Here is a 23742-nt window from a genome sequence, read left to right as displayed (position 1 = left end):
GATGGTATGAGGTCCCCCTGTCTTTCTGCTCACTTCTGTCTTTTATATCTCAAGAGATTGCCTCAGGACACAATCCAGTCTTGTAGATCAGGTCCTGCCTTACTAACACAACTGCCACCCATCCTCCCTCATTAACATCAGAGAGGCAGGTTTACAACATACAGGCAAATGACACAGTACCAGGAATCATGGCCTAGCCAAACTGATACACACATTTTTTGGGGGACATAATTCAAACCATGACAGTGCACAATATGTCAGATGGTGATGATGCTGCGGTGACAAATACAGTAGGATAAACCGTTGCCATCAAGTCGATTCTGAGTCATAATGACACTATAGGACAGAGTAGAATTGCCCCATAGGGTTTCCTAGGCTGTAATCTTTACGGGAACAGCTCGTAGGTCTTTTTCCCCACGGAGTGGCTGGTAGGTTTGAACCACCAACTTTTCGGCAACCAAGCACTTACCCACTGCACCGCCAGGGCTTTTTATTGTAGGGATAAGGGGGTAGAGAATGATCTGGGAATAGATGGGAGCTAGAAAAGACCTCTCTGAATTTTTGATGAGATGACATTTCGGCAGAGACATGAAGTAAGGAACAGGTTGTACAGATAGCTGGATGAAGAGCATTCTAGGCAGAGAGAAAAGCAGGCAAAAAGATGGGAGTGTGCTTGAAGTATTCAGGAAGCAGCAAAGATGCCAGCGTGGCTGGAACATAAGGAGCAGTGTAGAGAGTGGTAGAAGATAAAGTTAGAGAGGTAGCCGGGAGTCTGATCATGTAATATAAGGTCTTGTAGGCCTTGGTGAGCACTGGCCATTATTTTGAGTAATTTAGGAAGCCATTGGAGGGTTTTGAACAGATCTGGCTTATATTTTAAAACGTTTCTTGTGGCTGCTGGGTGGAAGGAGGGAGACTAGTTAGAAGATCATTAGATTAGTTCAGACAGGTCATGATGGCGGCTTAGATCAGGTGATAACAGAGCATATATTTGCATATGGACAGGAGTCAAGGATGACCTCAGGCTTTTAGCCAGAGCAAGTGAAGAATGAAGTTGCCTTTTACTGAGGGAGGGAAGACTGTGGGAGGAGTAGGTAGGGTGGTTGAGAAGCGGAAAGGTAGGGTGGTGGTAGAAATAAAACCTGATTTTGACATGTTATGTTTGTGATGCTTGTTAGATACTCAGGTAGAGATGTTGAATGGATAGATATATGAATCTGATGTTTGGGGAGAGATCTGGGCTGGAAATACAACTGGGAATGGTCAGCATATTGATGGTATTATAAGCCATGAGACTACTAAATGTTCACAGGTTGAATAAGATGTTTATATTTGAGGAAAGTTCTTTGGATCTCATTTTTTTTCCTTTTTCTCATGTGCTGATGTAAGCTGATCTTCTCATTCTTTTTTTTCAGTTAACAGAAGATGAAATAGCTACAGTATTACAGTCGACACTTAAGGGACTGGAATACCTTCATTTTATGAGAAAAATTCATCGCGATATCAAGGCGGGAAATATTTTGCTAAATACAGAAGGACATGCAAAACTTGCAGATTTTGGGGTAGCAGGTCAGCTTACAGTAAGTAAAAATGCCACTTAAATCGATCACTTCCAGCTGTCTTGAAATCATTTCCTTTTATTTTTTTAAGTAAAATGCTTGACTTAATCGTGTTAGTCAAAAACTGTAGACTCTACTAACAGGTTATGAAAGAGTTAGTAGGTTATTTTAGATCCTTTCCAGGGGTTCAGGTCACATAGTTGACTATGTGCATGTTTAACTTTGATAAAAACAAAAACTTAAGAAATGATAGGGTAGAAGTTTAAATTTTATAGGACTACATCAGCATATAAAAAAAGGAAAAAGAATTAAATTCATACTCCTTTTCTTGAATAAGATACAACATCATTTCATTCAATCTCCAGACAGTACTTGAAAGTTATTTTACTGTAAACGCTCTCCTCACTTGCTTCTAGAGTATCAGTCTCTTGATTCCTGTACTACCTCACTGGTGCATGGCAGTGAAAAACACATTTCAGACAGGAAGTCTAGAATTATCTGATTTTTTTAAATACCTAAATATATATGAAAGTATATGTAAAAGAAGTTTGGGATACATACATTACAATTTGCAAGAACATACATTCAGTGGTTTTCTTGGATGGTAGAAATTTTATATATTCCCGCTCATAAGGACCTTGTAGGACAGACAGGGTAGAACTGCCCCTAGGGTTTCCTAGGCTGTAATCTTAAGCACCTGGTGAGTTCAAACTGCTGATCTTTTGGTTAGCAGCCAAGAGCTTAACCACTGCACCACCAGAATTGATACATTTGAATTATGGTGTTGGCGAAGAATGTTGGACTTCCAGAAGAACGAACACATTTGTCTTGGTAGAAGTACAGCTAGAATGCTTCTTAGAAGTGAGAATGATGAGACTTCGTCTTACTTACTTTGGGCATGTTATCAGGAAGGACCAGTCCCTGAAGAAGGACAGCATGCCTTGGTAAAGTAGAGGGTCATTGAAAAAGAGGAAGACCCTCAACAAGATGAACTGATACAGTGGTTGCAACAGTGGGCTCAAACATAACAAGGATTGTGAGGATGGCGCGGGACTAGGCAGCGTTTCGGTCTGTTGTACATAGGGTCACTATGAGTTGGTACGGGCTGAATGGCACCCAACAACAACGTGTGTGTGTGTGTGTGTGTGTGTGCGCGTGTGCGTGTGTGTATACATATATAATTTTAGCAATTGGTTGATTATTCCATTATTACTTATAATCTCGTTGTTACAATACCTGCTTTGGCAGAATTTTTTCTCCCTTCTAAAATGTACAATTCTGTTTTTTCAGTATGTTCACAAAGTTGTATAACCATCACTGCTATCTAATTCCGGAACATTTTCATTACTCCAAAACTTCTTACCCATTAGCAGTCGTGGCTCATTCTCTCCCCCACCTGGCCCCTAATAACCACTAATCTACTTCCTGTCTCTGTCGGTTTGCCTATTCTGAACATTTCATATAAATGATATCATAAACTATTTGTCTTTTTGTTCTGGCTTCTTTCATTTAACAGAATATTTTCAAGGTTCGTACATGTTGTATCAGTATTTCATTCCTTTTTATGACTGAATAATATTCCACTGCATGGATATACCATGTTTTGTTGATCCATTCATTAGTTGGACATTTGGGTTGTTTCTGCTTTTTGATTATTATGAATAGTGCTGCTATGAAGTTTATGTACGGGTGTTTTTGTGAACGTGTGTTTTCATATGACATATGGAGTTGCTGGGTCATACGGTAACTCTATTTTTAACTTTATAAGGAATTGCCGAACTGTTTTCCAGAGCAGCTTCGTTTTGCATTCCCACCAACAATGTATGAGATTGAGGGTTCCAATTTCTCCACATCCTAACCAACACTTATTTTCTGTTTATTTAATTATAGCCATCCTAGTGGGGGTGAGTGGCTGCAACAATGGGCTCAGACATAGCAACAATTGCGAGGATGGCGCAGGACTGGGCAGTGTTTTGTTCTGTTTACATAGGGTTGCTGTGAGTCAGATCTGGCTCCATGGCACCTAATGGCAACAAAGTAGGGGTGAAGTAGTACCTCACTGTGATATTGATTTGCATTTTCCTGATGACTAATAGTAGTGAGCATCTTCTCTTGTGCTTATTGGCCATTTGTATGTCTTCTTTGGGGAAATGTCTATTCAAAATCTTTGCCTATTTTTCAAATGATTTATTTGTCTTAATTCATTGTAAGAGTTTTTCTAAAAATATATTTTAGATACAAGTCCTTTATCTTATATATAATCTGCATATATTTTCTCCCATTCTGTGGGTTTTCTTTACAGTCTTGATGGTGTCCTTTGAAACAAAATTTTTCATTTTGATGATATCCGGTTTGTCTGTTTTTCCTTCTGTTGCTTGTGGCTTTGGTGTCATATCTAAGAAATCATTGCCTAATTTAAGGTCATGACAATTTACTGCCATGTTTTCTTCTAAGAGTTTTATAGTTTTGGCTCTTAGATTTAGGTTTTTGATCGATTTTAAGTTAATTTTTGTATATGGTTTGAGGTGGGGGTCTAACTTCATTCTTTTGTAAGATCCAGTTGTCCCAGCACCATTTGTTAAAAAGACTGTTGTTTCTCCATGGCATGGTTTTGGCATGCTTTTTGAAAATCGATTGACCGTAATTGTATGGGTTTATTTCTGGGCTCTCAATTCTATTCTGTTGATCTGTATATCTATCCTTATGCCAGAACCACACTGTTTTGATTACTACAGCTTTGTACTAAGTTGGAGCCCTGGTGGCGCAGTGGTTAAGAGCTAGGCTGCTAACCAAAAGGTTAGCAGTTCGAATCCACCAGCCACTCCTTGGAAATCCTATGGGGCAGTTTTACTGTGTCCTGTAGGGTCGCTATGAGTCAGAATCGAATTGACAGCAATGGGTTTGTACTAAGTTTTGAAATAGGGAAGTGTGAATTTTCAAATTTTGTTCTTTTTCAAGATTATTCTGTTCTGGGTCTCTTGCATTTCCATATGAATTTTAGGATCAGTTTATCAGTTTCTGCAAAAAAGACTTGGAATTTTGATAGGGATTGTGTAGAATCTTAGATCAATTTAGAAAATATTGCAATCTTAATAAGTTTTGCAATCCATGAATACAGGATGTCCTTCCATTTATTTAGATCCTCTAATTTCTTTCAAAGATGTTTTGTAGTTTTCAGTTTACAAGTCTAGCACTTAAAACTTGGTTAAATTTACACCTACGTAGTTTGTTCTTTTTGATGCCATTTTAAATGAAATTGTTTTCTTAATTTTATTTTTGGAGTTTTATTACTAGTGTATAGAAATACAGTTGATTTTTGTATGTATTTTGTATACTGTAAGCTTGCTGAGCATGTGTCGTTTTGCTAAGGAAGGCGAATCTGCTTCACTAAAATAAAGCTGTAGTACAGAAGATCTACTTCAGAAAAAAGGTCTGGAGATCTACTTCTAAAAAATCAGTCTTTGAAAACCCTGTGGAGCACAGTTCTACTCTGACACATGTGGGGTCTCCATGAGTCAAAATGGACCGTATGGCAACTGATATTTTCATCCCTCTTATAAGGGTACCTGGAAACCCTGGTAGTGTAGTGGTTAAGAGTTCAGCTGCTAACCGAAAGGTCGGCAGTTCGAATCCACAGGGCACTTCTTGGAAACCCTGTGGGGCAGTTCTGCTCTGTCCTGTAGGGTCGCCATGAGTTGGAGTCAACCCGACAGTAATGGGTTTGGATTTTGGTTTTATAAGGGTACCTAGTGCCACCTGTTTCTAAGCCTTTTGGAGGAGTTGGTGTTAAAATCAGATTGTTTTTCCACTTTTCCAGCAGCTGACTCAGGATTCAGTTTCCACAGTCAGTTATTTATTTGCTTTCTAGCTTCTAAAATTTTGTTGCTGTTTTTTTTCTTTTATTTTTTATTCTTGTGGATTTATGTCTATAAAGAAAAAATCCTTTTAGTGCCTTTTTAGTCGGTTTTTGGGAGGAGCAAAAGCAAAATGTATTTGTTCAATTTATCATTTTTACAATAAATCTATAATATTATTTCTCATGGCAACATGAGTATTTCACTGTGTGGATGTACCTTGATTTGTTTAACTCATTCTGTATAATTGGATATTGAATTCCCATTTAGGTTGTTTATAGTTTTCCTGCCATCATAAGCATAAATTCTGTGATAAACATCTTGCAGCTAAACATTTGGACACTTCCTTGAGTATTTCCTTAGGATAATTTCTTAACATTGGAATCTGGGTTAGAAATTTAAATGTGTGAAATTTTAAGCCTTTTGATGCATATTGTCAAATTGCTTCTGAAGGGAGCAATTTATGCTTCCAATTACAGTATATAAATGTGTCCATTTTCCTGAATATTTGCCAGTTCTAGCTGGGCAATAAAATGTACCTTTCTTAACATTTTCAAAGCAATTAAAAAATTTAATATTTGATTATTGGCCACTTGTAATTCTTTTATAAATGAACTGTTTACTTATTTGCCAGTTATTCTAATGAAATGTTAATCTTTTAAAAAATAATTTGTTAAAAAGGATAAACCAAAGTAAAAAAATTTGTATGTTAAAGATGTTAATCCACTGTCATACGTTGTTGAAACTGGTTTTCCTAGTTTGCTATTAGTGTTTTTATTTTATTTTATTTTTTAAATACAGAGGTTTTCCAATTTTATATAGACAAATCTACCTTTTATTTTATGATTTCTACCTTTGATGTCATGCTTAAAAAGTCCTTTTCTACTCCAGAATTGTTGTATAACTGTTTATCTACACTTTCTTCTAGTATTCATTTGGTTTTTGTTCATTTAAAAAATTTTAACCTTTTTGAACTTATTTTGATGAAAGTACAAGGTAGGAGGAATTTAAGTGTAGAGTTGTGCAAATGACTAGCTGGATACCCAGTAACTTCTGTTTTGTTTTGTTTTGCATATTTTATCCTTTGCTTGCCGATTTTAATTATATCTTCAAATCTTATACACCTACTCCTCACTTCTTTACATGGTTTGGTTCCAAAGACCAGGTCACTAATGCAAAAGTCGACGTTATGTGACAATGGAGGATGACCACATCAGATCACAAAACAATAGAGAATGACTATATCATTATATAACTGCCAATCTACATCATTACATGACTGGCAAACCACTGAGTATCATGGCCCAGCCAAGCTGACACATAACCTTAACCATCACCTCGCACCTTGGTGTTCGTTACTTCCAGACGTATGTCATTAATGCTCAGAATAGTCAGATAGTAGATTTTTGACTATTGTCATAAACGCAAAATGTTGGATAACAAGTTAGTCAATAAGTGAGAAGTAGGTGTATATGCCACAGTCTGTTTCTGGACTTAATATTTTCCATTGCTTTGTGGTGCAGTGATTAAAGCTTCGGCTGCTAACCAAAAAGTCAGCCATTGGAATCCACCAGCTGCTCCTTGGAAACTATATGGGGCAGTTCTACTGTGTCCTATAGGGTCACTATGAGTCGGAATCGACTCGATGGCAATGGGTGTTTGTGCTACTGTATTAATGTTGCTTTGCAGTATAGCTCTAGTTGGGTTAGTATCCCCTCGTTCTTTTTCTTTTGGGTTTTGTGGAGCCTTTTTATTTTTTTATGCTTTTAAGTCATGTTAAGAATAATTTATAGAAGTAAGAATCAAAGCATAATATGAAAACAAATTTTAGTAAACATTTCAGTATGAATGTAAACAAAGGAGTCCTCATTGTATCAGGTGAATTTTGGCAAACATAATAAAAATGAAAAAATATCATCACAAGTCCTTTTTGCAAAACAGAATTGTCTACTTTTATTTTTTTTTAAATAGCGGGTGATGAAGTCCTTTCTGTTGAGTGACTTGCTGGATGAGAATATCCTATTTCCTTTCTGTCTTAGAAATATAGTGTTCACTCATTGATTCTTTTTTTTAAATAATATTTTATTGTGTTTTGGTGAAAGTTTACACAGCAGATTAGCTTCCCATGTAACGATTTTTATACAGATTGTTCCGTGCCATTGATTGCAATTTTTTCACTGTGTCAGCATTCTCATTATTTCCATTCTGTTTGTTCTGTTCCCATTGATCTAGCTTCCCTTCCCCTCTTTGCCTTCTCATCTTGTTTTCAGGTAAATGTTGACTGTTTGGTCTCATATAGTTGATTGTTTAAGGGAGCACATTACTCACGGGTGATATTGTTTATTGTATAAGCCAATCTGTTATTTGGCTGAAAGGTGAGCTCCAGAAATGCCTTCAGTTCCAAGCTCAAAGACTATCTTAGGGCAGTAGTCTTGGGGTTTCCTCTAGTCTCTATCAGTCCAGTAGGTCTGTCCTTTTTTAGGAGTTTGAATTTTGTTCTGCATTTTTTTCCCATTCTGTCAAGTACCTTCTATTGTGTCTGTGGTCAGAACAGTTGGTAGTGGTTGTCAGAATGGTTGGTAGTGGTTGTCAGAACAGTTGGTAGTGGTTGTCAGAACAGTTGGTAGTGGTAGCCAGACACCATTTAGTTCTTCTTCTGGTCTTAGGTTAGGAGAGGCCATGGTTTGTGTGGACTGTTAGTCCTGTGGACTAGTTTCTTCTTTGAACCTTTGATTTCCTTCATTCTCTTTTGCTCCATACGAGTAGAGACCAATAGTTGTATCTTAGATGACTGCTTGCAGGCTTTTAAGACCCAGATGCTACTCACCAGATTAGGATGTAGAACATTATCTTTATGAACTGTGTTATTCCAATTGACTAAGCTATCCCTTGAGACTATGGTCCTAAGCCTTTTTTTTTTTTTTTTTTTCATTTTACTTTTTAATAGATAATACTTCTACGTGGTTCAAAAATTGAAAGGATTCAGTGAGAAGTCTGCCTTTCTCCTGTTTTATTCCCTGAAGTCAACCAGTGTTATTAATTTCTTATTTATATTTCCAGGGGTATCTTGTGCCTATATAAGCAAATGTGTGTGTGTGTGTGTGTGTGTGTGTGTGTAAACATTTCTCCCTTTTGTAAAAAAAAAAAAAAAAAGTGAAAGCATACTTTACACACTGTCTTGCACCTAACTTATCTAATACAGTGTATCTAGGAGATACTCCATACCAGTTATATATCTTAGTTTAGCATTTAAGGCATCTCATCCCTCCAGGATTGTTTCCCACTACTTCTGATTGAAGCATTTATTGATGAAGATCAAAGACTACAGTCTTCAGCATGGATTACACCGCAACATAAAGACAACAGAAATCCTCACAACTGGACCAATAAGCAGCATCATGATAAATGGGGAAAATATTAAAGTTGTCAATGATTTCATTTTACTTGAATCCACAGTCAACGTCCATGGAAGCAGCAGTCAAGAAGGTCCTAAGCCTTTTAACCCAGTAAACCAGACCCATGGGTTTGGATGTCTAAGAAGCCTGTGTAACTGTGGCCCCTTGCACTTTGTTATGTGTATGGATATATATGCAGCACACACAAACGTGTATACGTATGCCTGCAGGTACACCTGTACATGCATGTGCATTTACTTGATCCCTTCCTTACTCTTAATTTTCAAAAATTTCTTATCCAAGTACCTGTTTCTTATTGAGATAATTCTGTGAAAACAGCTTTGACCACCATCGTTTAAAAACACCCCTGCAAATCTGAAGTTTCAGAGCTAAGGAAATGACTAAGCAGTAAGTTATTTCCTGTGTTAATTTATTACATAGGGCTGACACTGAGATCGATTGAAAAATACTGCCTGTCGTTTGCTCCTCACTGGCATCAGCCAGCCTAAGCTACAGACATTTGAGAAGGAACATGGGGGGATGATGATGAGAAATCCCATGCATTGTTAGTTCTGTTTAAAATCCCTCTCTTCCTAAAGTAGAGGAACTGTAGGAAGGTTCACTTTCATTAGGCCAAGCCATTATGGGGAAGTGTGCAAGCATTTATTTGCCATGTGCGCCATATCCAGATACTCACTCTTCTTTAAGCCCCAAACCAAGACTTTCTACACATCTTTTTACGTATCGTTTTCGTTCTTTTCTGGATTACACATGTAATACATGCTCATGTAAACCGTCAGAGTGTTATAGAAGTATACAGAATGGAAAGTAAAAGTCCTTAGTGATTCTACCGTTTATTACAATTACTGTTAACAATTACTTATCAGCAGTTGCTATTGTTAATAATTTCGTGTATTTTACTCCATTTTTTTTTTACTATACATACAGCAACATTTCTTATCGTTATTGGTGGTTGTTTTTATTGTTATGATCATATTGACATTATTATATAATACTCTTTTCCAAAAATAGGGTTATGTTATATATAACCTAATTCTTTCAACCTGAGTTTTTTTGCTTCACAATATATCTTGTACATTTTTTTTTTAATGCCAGCATCTGTATATCTTCTTTTCTTCTATGTAGTATTTTATTTTATGAATATTTATTGTATTTAACTGACCCTCTTTTGGTGGTCATTTGGATTGTCTCATTTTTCTTTTTCCCTGCTCTATTACAAACATTTCTGCCGTCTTTATGTATTTATCTTCGGGCATTTGCACACAGGGTAAATGTCTAGAAATAGATCTGAATCAGAGATAGGGGCATTTAAGAGTTTAATAATACGGTCAAATTGCTTATCAAAAAGTTGTATCAATTTATACTCCAGTAACATTGTATTTGAATGCCTGTTTTTCTCTGGCAGTACAAACTGACAGGATGATATCTTGTTTTAGTTTGTGTTTTAATAATTGATTAATAATCTTTTTACATATTTCTTGGTCATTTGAATTTCTTTTGTGACTTGCTTGATCATGTTTTGAGTATGGATCTTAGATGTATTTCAAATACAAGGCATTTCTTACTATTGGAAAAGTCTCTTTTTCTCAATAGTTTTAATGCTTAGTGTTGTTCTCTTTTCTTTCTATTTTAGGATACCATGGCTAAGCGAAATACAGTGATAGGAACACCATTTTGGATGGCTCCAGAAGTGATTCAGGAAATTGGGTACAACTGTGTGGCAGACATCTGGTCGCTAGGAATAACTGCCATAGAAATGGCTGAAGGAAAGCCCCCGTATGCTGATATCCACCCAATGAGGGTAAGGAAATGGACAGACAACCAGTGGGTGGTTAGTTACTGGTCACCATTAGAAAGTTAATTAAATGACTTGCTTGGTTTGAGACTGGACAATAAATGAACTTACTGCATGTAAGTGATAAGTGTCACTTTAGACTCTAGATTATACATTGCTACTGACTAGTTGTATTTACTAATTAATTCAAGCCTGAGCCGACCCTCTCTGTTGCTGAGATTGTGTATTGATAGCCCTCTGGCAAGACATGGGTCACAGAAATGCTTAGTTTGACCTGTGCAATATTTTAAAAAATATTTTAGGGGCCTACATTTGAACATGACAACATTAACTGGAGCTGAGTAGTGCTTATCTCCTTTATACAGGGCATGGGCTTTCCACTTTACCAGTCCCCATGATTATCTATTCTGTCACCAAGCATCAGTTGTCATTTATTATAGGGTTTTCTCTAACATTTTTACCTATAAGTATTAAGAGGATAGCAAACAATTTTTTTGCACTCTTGTCTCTAACACCAAGCCAGGTCCATTTGTTGTCTTTTCCCTGCCTGGCCCCTGTAGGCATTTGGATTTGTAAGTTCTGCTTTGTGGGTCCCCAGACTCAGTTCATCTGTACTCTGCAGCCTCCCTGTACTTCTAGAGTATTAGGAGACTGTAGCTGCATCTCCACTGAAACTCCCTAATGTGAACACCCTACAGGGTTCCCAGGTTTTACCCACCCTCAGGACCCCTCATCACAACACTTTCACGACCCCAGCCCTGCCTTTCTTTGTGACTCTGCAGTTCTCACAATAGCTCCCAACCCCCAGCTCTTCCCTTCTCAGATTAGTTAGTTTTCCTATTAAGAGACTTGACTCTTTTTTAAAGTATTCATGAGCCATGTCCAAAGGTAAGCTCCTTCCCCTTGGCAGAAGTAGGGAAGGGTGAGGGAATTTACTGGTGATATTTTTAGATTTAAAGACTATAAGTTGCTTATTGCAAAGAGTTTTGTTTTAGAAAAACAGGCTTTTCCTTTATTGGGAACTCAAGAAATAATTAGTCTTATTTTTTTAAATAATAGAATTTAACTGTAATTTAGTGGACCAATTTTTAATTGTATTTTGTTTCAAGTATGTCAGATTGGCTTGGTTTGTAGTTTAATGAATCCCTTGTGATTTGGGGGGCTTTTGGGTTTGTGATTTCCTTGCAGTCACTGCTTACAGCCAGGGGTGGTGGTTCCATTTGTGGAGGAGGGAAACTTGACAACTGTGGGGCTAAGATTATCTTCTGGATATGAATTTTCTTACCTTTCCATGTTGGAAAGCAGTGAACTGTGGTTAAAAAAAAAATGCTTTCGATATTGTGAAGTTTAGGGGAACAGACTATTCCATGAAGAGTGGGTAGAGACATAAGGAGAGAGAGAGAGGTATTATCAGGTTCTCCAATTGTCCACCTTCCTGCTTTGAGGTACCTAGATTTTGTTGGAATTTGGATGGGTTTGTCTGTGGGTAAGAGAAATACTATTTTACCAAGCTTCAAATGTAATCCCAGTCAGATTCTTATTGGGGCATCACTTTAATTTTATAGAATCTTTTCTTTTCTTTTTTTTTTTTAAACCAGGCAATCTTCATGATTCCTACAAACCCTCCTCCCACATTCCGAAAACCAGAGCTGTGGTCCGATAACTTCATGGATTTTGTGAAGCAGTGTCTTGTAAAGAGCCCTGATCAGAGAGCCACAGCCACTCAGCTCCTACAGGTATGATCCACCTGATATGCTGCCTCCCTCCATTTCATTCACATGCTGACGAAAAGATGCTGTTAGGCCACCTACTTGGAGGTAGCAAAGACTTATAAGACATTCCCCGCCTCTACGTTGGAATCTAATTGAGTGGAAAAGACATAGAAAGGAATGTTAAGTCATTGAACAAGACAGTATTGCAACAAAATACAAGGATGTGTGGGATTAGAGAGAGGCAGTTGACATTTAAGGAGCACCTGCTGTGAGCGGTTGCTTTGAATGTGTTATGCCACTTGATCGTCAAATAAGCCTCGTGAGGGATGGGTGTCATTTCAGTTTTACAGGTGAGGAAATGGAAGCTTAGGAGGTCAACTCATTTAGAGTCACACAGGTTGTAAACAACAGAGCCAAGATTAGAAGCTAGGTCTTTCTGACTCCAACACAGGAATGCTGTCAGGTCTACCTAACTCTGGCAAAGAATTGAGATGAATGATAGGTGCTATTGCTTCAGGGTAAGGGGAGGTCACTTTGGGATGGAGGCACTAGGAATGCTTTCCTGGAGGAGGTAGTTTCTACACCTGGGCCTTGAATGATAGATTGGATTTGGCAGGCAATATGCTTAGTGTAGAGGAGCTTGCATTCTGGAGGCAGACTGCCCAGGTTCAAGTCTCCGCTCCCTGTTCACTAGCTTTGTGACCTTGGCAAGTAACTTTACCTCTTTGTACCTTAGTTTTATTAGGTATAAAATGGGCATAAAGTACTTGCTTTATATATTGTGAAGATTAAGTGATAGAATACGTGTAACTTTGAATAGTGCTTTACATGTATTACAGATAGTATAGTGTGGACTTGACAAATATCTACTATTATTATTGGGCTAGGCCAGTTGTTTTCAACCATATCAGAGCCAATACCCCCGCCTGCCCCCCCCCTTTTTATTTTATTGTGCTTTAGGTGAAAAGTTGCAGCACAGATTAGTTTCTCATTAAAAAATTTATACACAAATTGTTCTGTGACATTGGTTGCAATCCCTGCAATGTGACAGCACTCTCCCCCTTTGCATCCCAGGTTCCCTGTGTCCATTCGTCCAGTTTTCCTGTCCTTTCCTGCTTTTGGGCAGGAGTTGCCCATTTGGTCTCGTATGTTTGATTGAACTAAGAAGCACATTCCTCACATGTGTGATTGTTTGTTTTATAGACCTGTCTAATCTTTGTCTGAAAAGTGAGCTTTCGGGAGTGGCTTTAGTTCTCAGTTTGCAGGGTGTCCAAGGGGCCATAGTCTTGGGAGTTCCTCCAGTCTCTGTCAGATTAGTAAGTCTGGTCTTCTTTTGTGAATTTGAATTTTGTTCTACATTTTTCTCCTGCTCTGTCTGGGACTCTCTGTTGTGATCCCTGTCAGAGCAGTCAGTGGTTGTAGCCGGGCACCATCTAGTTCTTCTGGGCTCAGACTGGTGGAAGCTGTGGTTCATGTGGTCCTTTTAGTCCCTTGGGCTAATATTTTTCTTGTGCCCACATGCTTTTAAGACCCCAGACACTACTCACCAGAGTAGAATGTAGTACATTTTCTTTATGAACTTTGTTAAATGCCAGTTGACCTAGATGTCTCCCAGGACCAGTCCCCAACCCTCAACCTCAGCATCTTGGTGCCTCAATGTGTTTGGATGTGTCTAGGAAGCTTCTGTGACTTTGCCTTGTTCAGGTTGTGCTGCCTTCCCCTATATTTGTGTGCTGTGTTACCCTTCACCAAAGTTGACACTTGTCTGCTATCTAGTTAGTGATTTCCCCTCCCCATCCGTTCCCTCCCTCGTAACCATCAAAGATTGTTTTTTTTTCTATGTGTAAACCTGTTCTTAAGATTTTATAATAGTGGTCTCATACAGTATTTTCCTTTTTGGAATTGATTCACTTCACTCAGCATAATGCCCTTCAAATTCATCTATGTTGTGAGATGCTTCATGGATTCATCATTGTTCTTTATTGTTGCATAGTGTTCCATTGTGTGTATATTCCATAATTTGCTTATCCATTCATCGGTTGATGAGCACCTAGGTTGTTTCCATCTTTTTACTATTAATAACACTGCAGTGAACATGAGTGTGCATATGTCTACTCATATGACGGCTCTTATGTCTCTAGGCTATATTCCTAGGAGTGGGATTGCTGGATTGTATTGTATTTCTATTTCTAGCTTTTTAAGGAGATGCCATATCGTTTTCCATAGTGGTCGTGTCATTTTACGTTCCTGTCAGCCGGTCATAAGAGTTCCAGTCTCGCTGCAACCTTTCCAACATTTATTATTTTCTGTTTTTTTGATTAGTGCCAGTAACGTCAAGGTGAGATGGTATCTCATTGTAGTTTTGATTTGCATTTCTCTAACGGCTGATGATCGTGAGCATTTTTTCATGTGTTTGTTAGCCACCTGAATATCTTCTTTGGTGAAGTGTCTGTTCATATCCTTTGCTCATTTTTTAATTGGATTATTTGCCTTTTTGTTGTTGAGGTGTTGAAGTATTCTACAGATTTTAGAGATTAGACCCTTGCCGTATGTGTTGTAGCCAAAAATTTTTTCCCAGTCTGTAGGTTCTCTTTTTACTCCTTTGGTGAAGTCTTTTGATGAGCGTAAGTGTTTAATTTTTAGAAGCTCCCAGTTATGAAGTTTATCTTCTGGTGTTTATACATCATTATAGTTTGTATTGTATTTATGCCTTGTATTAGGACCCCTAGTGTTGTCCCTATTTTTTCCTCCGTGATCTTTATCATTTTAGGTTTTATATTTAGGTCTTTGATTGATTTTGAGTTAGTTTTTCTGTATGGAGTGAGGTATGGATCCTGTTTATTTTTTTACAGATGGACATCCAGTTACGTCAGCACCATTTGTTAAAGAGACTGTCTTTTCCCCATTTAGTGGACTTTGGCTCTTTGTCAAATATCAGCTGCCCGTAGATGGGTGGACTTAATTTGGTTCTCAGTTCTAGTCCATTTGTCTGCGTGTCTGTTGTTGTACCAGTACCAGGCTGTTTTGACTACCATGGCTGTGTAGAAGGTTCTAAGATCAGGTAGTGTGAGGCCTCCCACCTTGTTCTTCTTCTTCAATAATGCTTTACTTATCTGGGGCCTCTTCCCTTTCTGTATAAAGTTGGTGATTAGTTTCTCCGTCTCATTAAAGAATACTGTTGGAATTTGGTTTGGGATTGCATTGTATCTGTAGATTGCTTTGAGTAGTAGTGATATTTTCACAGTGTTGAGTCTTCCTGTCCATAAGCATGGTATGTTTTTCCATTTAGGTAGGTCTCTTTTGGTTTCTTGCAGTAGTGTTTTGTAGTTTTCTTTGTATAGGTATTTTATGTACTTGGTTAGATTTATTTCTAAGTATATTATCTTTTTGGGGGCCCAATGCCCTCTTTTTATAACCAACATATATTTTTAATACTCTCATAACTTCTGGGATGAAATTCATAGATGATAAAATCTATTATCCTTGTAATAAAAAGAAAATCAGCATAATGTCATACCTGTGATATAATGGAGATATATAAAGATAATATTTTATAATAAAATAATATGTATTTCAGTATAGAAATGCTCCAGCATGACCCAACGTGAAGACATAATGAAGTAGTTAGATACCTGTATCTAGCATCATGAATGACTTTAGATTTAAGAGCAGGAAGATCAGAAACCATTCCATTCAAGAAATACAGGAAAATGAAAGAGGTATGGGTAGACAGTAGAATAAAAAGTGTTAAGTAATAACTGACCAGACTTATTTGTATTTAAGAGAAAGAGGGGAATGATCTTACAGACTAGTAAGATATTCTTGCAAAGGAGCTGGGTCTTATTTCTAAGTGTACCAAATTTTTTTTCTGCCTGGATGGGGTAGTGATGAAGTTTAATGGAAAATATATCTCTGTATTGAGATCCCACCACGTTTTGAGACACACTTTCAATCTCTGAAGTACCTAAAAAGGCCATGGGGATCATACCCATTGATAGATGATGGGAATAGAAAGTTGATTACAAAGAGACACACTGGACAATATCAGAGTAAGTTTGGAAAACAACAGGCAGCCCCCCAAAGGGAATTTCCACATATAACTTTCACAGCGTAGATTTTTTTTTTTAATCATTGTGCGATCAGTAACAACAACAAAAATGTAAGATGGTATTACTGTTAAAATTTTAAAGCGGTTTTTATTAATGTAACTCAGTAATAACCCTGTGTTTCAGGTGTCTTTGCTGATTGAATAATGTTTAGGTCCACATCTGTTACATATTTGTGATCAGTTTTAGTATTTCTTCAGTAACTGCACTTCTGTGCTAAAATTCTTTTTACCTGAATAGAAAGACTAAATGGAGTAAATAAATTATTCTGTGATTTCTAACCAATGTCTTTATTCTATTTGAATTTTGCTCTCCAGTCCAAAAAGACTTCCCAAATTGCTAGGCTTTCTGCATATGTCTTGAAGAAACTTTTTGGTATTATTTACTGAAGTGTACATATTCTCTGAAACATTTGGAAAATGTGCAGAACGTGGCACAATTCTCTTTTGTGTGGACTGTTCTGAACGTTGCAGGACTGCTTGGCATCCTTGCCTCCCCTCATATGCTGTTTGTGCTCTTCAAGCCATGGGACAATTATAATATGCTCCCACACACTTACACAATGTCCTCTAGGTGGTGGTGCAGTTGTGCTGAGAATCTCAAGATTAGGCGGAAAGAAATGGAGTAGGCATTCCAGCCAGGCAGTACAAAAATAAGCAAAGCTTGAATGTGCATCTATTCAGAGTTATACAGTGAATGTGGTTTAGCTATTGTCCGAAGCATGAAGGGAAAAAGTAAATTCACTGATTCAACAAATATTTAAGTGCCTTCTGTGTGCCACACACTGTTTTGGCACTGATGCTGTATAAACTGTCTCCAGACTTTCCCACTCTCTTGTTTAAGCACCCATTTGTCAAGAGTGCCAAAGGAGTGTCGATACTGCGGGACTTAATTAATGAAGCCATGGACGTGAAACTGAAACGCCAGGAAGCCCAGCAGCGGGAGGGGGACCAGGATGATGAAGAGAACTCAGTGAGTGACAGGCATTGCTGTGGGCCTTGAGCATCCATCCTTGTTATTTCATGTTTGCAAAGCCAGGTAAGATGAATAGGAGATGGTGGATCAGCCTGGAGCTGGAGAGTCTTCTCGCACGACTGTGTCCTATCCTGGACCAAGGCTTGCTCGAGGCATTGGATCTCATCATGCTGAATCTAATTGCTCTTCTTCCAGTGCCTTCTGGGGCGCTTTTAAATTTTATTCTCTTCCCCCATATCTTATATTCAGTTAACTTTTTATTCAGGAGAAAGAATGCTCAGGTCTGACACTTGAATCTTTCAGACCTCTTGGGTGTCTACATTCCATACTAAACATGTAGCTTTTATACTTATAGTCTCCCTCCAAACTCTGAGATTCCAGGGGTGCTCACCTCAGCTTCTTAGGTCGATGTTGCAGGTCTTTACTAAGAAGGGAGGAAGGGGAGAGGGAGAGGGTCCTTCTAGGCTAGATATGCTGTTCTCACATGGGTAAATTTATGATCTTTGCATAAAATAAAGAGTCCTTTCAGTTCTACAGGGTGAGTTTAGAGTGTGAATAAGTGTCAAAACCAGAAATATGTGCATCAAGATGGGTAAAAGTCATTCAGAAAACTCAAAATCTTTTGATCAAATTAGCCTCAATTTGAGATTCTCTCCTTTCACAGGAGGAGGATGAAATGGATTCTGGCACGATGGTTCGAACAGTGGGTGATGACATGGGCACTGTCCGCGCTGCCAGCACCGTGAGCGATGGTGCCAATACTATGATTGAGCATGATGACACGTTGCCATCACAGCTGGGCACCATGGTCATCAATGCGGAGGATGACGAAGAGGAAGGGACTATGAAAAGTAAGATTCTGATTAACTATACTAAGTGTTCAGACAAACTGTACATATTTTAGAGAAGACAGGTTCTCCTGGACCACGCAGTCTCTGTCCTGAGTCCCCTCTTCTGCTGCTGTCAGCACAAGTTCTGGTGAGGTGGAGAGGGCTGATGAGGGGTCCACTGGCATGTAGAATCACAGACAAGAAAGAATCAACAGTGAGAAGGGACTTTTGAACCTGAACAACCATTCTGTCATTGAATGTTACCATTTTCCCCTTTTTCACCTTGATCCCTGGAGGCAAGCACATGCGTTGTTTTGATGCATAATTCATCTCAAAGTGTAATGAAATTCTGAGCTATTTACTGTACATATTTTCAGTCTGTTTTCATGATGCTTTGTGTTTCTAACCCAGGTTTACCAACACTTAATCCACTAAAGATGACTGGATAAGTTCAAAAGTCATCAAGTCTCTTCTTATTGACTCCTGTCTTAGTCTCTTTTCTTCTGATCCATTTTTTTCTGTGATTAAGGCACAACATCTTATCTTGTATTTTCACTGCTCCAATTCTGAAATCCCCTATGTCTCCAAGGAGTTCTGGTACCTCTTATTGAAGAATGGTATTTAGAAACGAAGATCATTGTTTCTAGGTTCTCTCAGTGGACAGAGCTAGGAAATACATGTATGTACAGAAACCCACATGTACACACGCATCTGTGTTTATCTTTGTATCTGTCCATCTGCGTGTGTGTGTGTATGTATATATCTGTATATATACATGAGTGTGTGTGTATATATGTATGTAGTTGGAGCCAAAGGTATTATAATGGACTCATGGTTTTTTATATATATATGTGTGTGTGTGTATAAATAAGTAAATATAAAATATAATATATATATAAATATGTATATATACATATATATATAAAACCATGAGTCCATTATTATATCTTTGGCTCCGATGTGGTACCATAGGGTTGATTCTAGCCTTCCCTCTTTCTTTCTTTGTAACTTGTAACTTCTTTCTCCTTACATGGAGGACTCCCATTATCTACAGTATACCTGTTTGTTCACCCATAGTATACCTATAACATATCTTCAAAATTACTAGCCCGTACTACTGTGAGAAGCAAGTTAACCAGCTAGAATATGGTGTTTGTGTACAGTTCTTTTTGTCTTTAGCGTTCAGTGTCCAGCCAAAGCACTGTTTCCAAAGTTAATTGGATCAGCTGCTTTCTTCCCCATTCTGTCAGTGTAGTTATGTGAATTCATTTGCAATACAATTAGATTCATTTGTCACAGTCTACATTCCACCTCATTATCACTGGTTATAGGATTATTTCGTTTGGTGCAACCCTATGTATAAACAGAACAAAACTTGGCCCTGTTCTGCGCCATCCTCGCGATCGTTGCTGTGTTTGAGCCCATTGTTGCAGCCACTGTGTCAGTCGATCTATCTCATTGAGAGACTCCCTCTTTTTTGCTGACCCTCTACTTTACTAAGCATGATGTCTTTCTGTTGTAACTGCCTGCTGTAAATCAGAACTTTCAACTCAGCATTGCCTTATGAATGAATCTCCCTTTTCCCCCTTCTTTTATCAAAGCTTTACAAAAAGCTTTGATAAAAGGAATGTCAGGCCCTGTGCTAGGCTCTTTAAATTCTTATCTCATTCAGTGCTCTTAGGTTATGTTTCATTCTCTAAACTTAATATTTGAAATACTGTAGATATTTGGTGTTTGCTGTTACCTAAATTATGAAGTGAATGCTATGTACTAAATTTAGTTTTTCTTTCTTTTGATTTTTTTAAGTAGCCAGTACGATTTGTTAGGAAGATTTGTTTTGCAGTAATGAGCTGTTGACCTCTAGTTCTTTCCATTAACTCATAGTGCTACTTGTTTTAAGGGCTTTAGTTATGCAGATGATTATAATCACTGTGCAGTATAACTAGGCTGCCCCCCATGTGTTGTGCATGCATGGTATTATGGAAAATCTGTCCTTTTTTATTTAAAGAATTAATTTTGTTCCAAATGGAATTTTCATATTTCAAGTGTTGATTGATTCCATGGGTTGGTTGGTCTTTTCAGTTTCTGAGCTTGCATAGTTTTAGTATGTCTAATGAGAAACATGCATCTTTTATTATAATCCTGACAAGAACCATTTACAACCCCCTCAGCAGTCACAGGCTGAATGACATTAAATAAACTCAATTCAAAAACAACTTGCTACAGGTTTTGTAATTCACATTTGGGGCCACAAGTTTGACAGACTTGCCGCTTACTTTGAAATCTTGCCTTTTATTGTTTTAAGAGTTATTTAAACATTATGGAAAATTAAAACATGTACACAGTTACAGAGAATAATATCATGAGCCCATACCTGTGTCCCCAGGATTTCCAGAAGGAAAGGACGAGTGGGTTTTTTTTCCCCAATTGTGGTTTAGGTGAAAGTTTATAGTTAAGTTAATTTCTCATAGAAAAATTTATATACGTATGATTATGTGACATCAGTTGCAATCCCTGTAATGTGACAACACACTCCCCCTTTCCACCCTGGGTTTCTTGTGTCCATTCAACCAGTTCCTGTCCCTCCCTGCCTTCTTATCCTGCCTCCTGACAGGAGCCACCCATTTGGTCTCGTGTATCTGCTTGAACTAAGAAGCATACTCTTTATGAGTATTGTTTTATGTTTTATAGTCCAGTCTAATTTTTGTCTGAAGAGCAGGCTTCAGGAATGGTTTTAGTTCTGGGTTAACAGAGTGTGTGGGGGCCGTGGCTTCAGGGGTTCCTCCAGTCAGACCATTAAGTCTGACCTTTTTATGTGAATTTGAGTTCTGCTCCATACCTTTCTCCTGCTCCATCAGGGACTCTCCATTGTGTTCGCTGTCAGAGTGGTCATTGATGGTAGCCGGGCACCATCTAATTCTTCTGGTCTCAGGCTGATGGAGTCTCTGGTTTATATAGCTCTTTTGTCTCTTGGGCTAACATTTTCCTTGTGTCATTGATGGTCTTCATTCTCCTTTACTCCAAGTGAGTTGGGACCAATTGATGCATCTTAGATGGCTGCTTGCAAGCTTTTATGACTCCAGACGCCACTCACCAAAGTGGGATACAGAGCATTTTCTTAATAAATTTGTTATGCCAGTTGACCTAGATGTCCCCTGAAACCATGGTCCCCCGACCCCAGCCCCAGCTACTCTGTCCCTCAAAGTGTTTGATTGGGTTCAGGAAACTTCTTAGCTTTTGCTTTAGTTGTGCTTACTTCCTCTGTATTGTGTGTTAGGATGGGTGATTTTTAAAAGGGGCCTGCTTCTGATGATAGACGAATGATATTGTTACATCAGAGAGAATATGTTTTGGTATTGTATATCTGAGTCTACACTAAGGAGTCAGATTGTGGTTGGAGGGAGGGGATTTAGGGTGGGGGGCTAAGGAATGATTGCTTTATAAGAGGCCTCAAGAACTCCTGTAAGAACCATAATGGTAAACACTATTTTGAAAACCCCTGTCTGGATAAAATAGCAGTTTGAGGATTTTGGAAGACTTCTTCTATTTGTCTTGGTATCTTTTCTCGTTTGTTTGTTTGTTTTTTGACAAGAGCTCTAGAAGAACCTTGCTTGCCCCCAGGAACTGAAAGTGCAGTCCTAAGGTGACATGATGTGACAGTGTTAGGATGATTTTGCTTTCTCTGGACCAGAAGAGGGAGCTCTGTAATAGCTTATGAGTTAAAACTGTTTCCATTTGGTTCCCAAATCCCCTTTCTATGGTAGGCTTTATTCTAGATCAAGACTATTATTTATTTATTTTTAAATAACCATGGCAATACTAGGGCAATGTCTTTATTTTCTCTAGGTTGGAGATTGGGTGCCTCATACTTGGCAAAGTAGTTGACAGCGTTTCCTCTCCCTTCCCAGGTTTTTCAGTGGACTTTAGCCAGAACTGGTGTCTTTCAGCAGCTTGATAACCATTTGTTTAGTTTTGAAACAGTTATCACCCAAAATGGCAGTACCCAAATGTTTCAGTCATCTCGTGCTGCTATAACAGAAATACCACAAGTAGATGGCTTTAACAAAGAGAAATTTATTTTCTCACAGTCGAGTAGGCTACAAGTCCAAATTCAGGACATCAGCTCCAGGAGAAGTCTTTCTGTCTCTTTGCGCTCTGGAGGAAGGTCCTTGTGATACATCAGTCTTCCCTTGGTCTGGGAGCATCTCAGTGCAGGAACCTTAGGTCCAAAGGACGTGCTCTGCTCCCGGCGCTGCTTTCTTGGTGGTATGAGGTTCCCATGTGTCTCTGCTTGCTTCTCTCTTTTATATCTCAAAAGAGATTGTCTTAAGACACTATCTAATCTTGTAGACCTCATATCAGTATAACTGCCGCTAATCCATTTTATTACATCATAGTGATAGAGTTTACAACACATAAGGAAATCACATCAGATTACAAAATGGTACACAATCATACAATACTGGAAATCATGGCCCAGCCAAGTTGACAGAGATTTTTGGTGGACACAATTCAATCCATGACACCAAATAATTACATATTTTTAATAAAACTAATAGTTCTTGTGTAGAACTGACTTAGGAGAAAGTTATTTTATGTATCAAAAAAATGTTAATAATGACACTTTATAGCTTTTGCTGCCTAGTCACTTCTTTAGTCTTAATCTTATTTATTTCCACGTTGACTACAGAAGAGTCTCATCCTTTCTTTGAATAGCATTTGCCCTTTTTTCTTTTTTAGTCTTTTTGTTACTGATTTGTGACCGTTGCCGTCGAGTTGATTCCCACTCATAGCGACCCTATAGGACAGGGTAGAACTGCCCCATAGGGTTTCTAAGTAGCGGCTGATGGATTTGAACTGATGGCTTTTTGGTTAGCAGCCAAATGCTTAACCTCTGTGCCACCAGGGCCGTACTGATTTGTAGTAATTCTTTATATTTTGGGTACTAACTAGTTTTTTGTCAGTTTATGTACAATATTTTCTCCCAGTTTGTGGCTTTTGCTTTTAACTTTGCAGTGTCTTTTCTTAGACAGCAACTTACGTTCTCATGATGTCAGAGTTGTCTAAATTTTCTTATACGGTAAGCTTTTTGTGTCTTCTTTAGGGAAGTCCTTGCTACCTAGATGCCTTAAAAATAGTCTCCTTCTTTTCTTTTTCCCTAAAAGTTGTGAGGTTTTACTGTTCACATTTAGGACTTTCTTTAATATGTTGGGAATTTGGTTTTGTTTACAATATGACCTATAGTCCTCTGATTTTATTTTTCCATCCAAAAGACTTGCTTCCTCCCCCGACTCAGATCTTTGGTTCTTTTATCTTCTCAGATCTTCCTTGACCATCTGTTTCAACTAGTTTCCCCTTCCCCTTCTTATTTTTCTTTTCAACATAGATTACTATTTGAAATTTATATCACTATTCTTCCATTCTTATGATGTCGATTCTTCTTATTCATTAATATGGTTTATCTTTCCTTTTGTTTGGGTTATTTCTTGTATTTT

General features: G+C 38.1%; 1 protein-coding gene across 2 annotated transcripts in view; it reads left to right on the top strand.

Annotated features, from left to right (window-relative positions):
• Positions 1–23742, top strand: part of STK4 (serine/threonine kinase 4) — a 57347-nt gene that overhangs the window by 13931 nt on the left and 19674 nt on the right. For both annotated transcript variants that reach the window (XM_023724477.1, XM_023724487.1), the window contains exons 5-9: positions 1416–1580; positions 10463–10630; positions 12223–12360; positions 17286–17414; positions 18082–18268. In XM_023724477.1, the coding sequence (XP_023580245.1) occupies positions 1416–1580; positions 10463–10630; positions 12223–12360; positions 17286–17414; positions 18082–18268 (787 nt within the window). The remainder of the gene's footprint in view (positions 1–1415; positions 1581–10462; positions 10631–12222; positions 12361–17285; positions 17415–18081; positions 18269–23742) is intronic.

Source organism: Trichechus manatus, unplaced genomic scaffold (genome assembly GCF_000243295.1).
Source record: "Trichechus manatus latirostris isolate Lorelei unplaced genomic scaffold, TriManLat1.0 scaffold00008, whole genome shotgun sequence".
NCBI lineage: Eukaryota > Metazoa > Chordata > Mammalia > Sirenia > Trichechidae > Trichechus > Trichechus manatus.
Note: the sequence above shows the minus strand (reverse complement) of the source record. Positions and strands in the feature narration are given on the sequence as shown.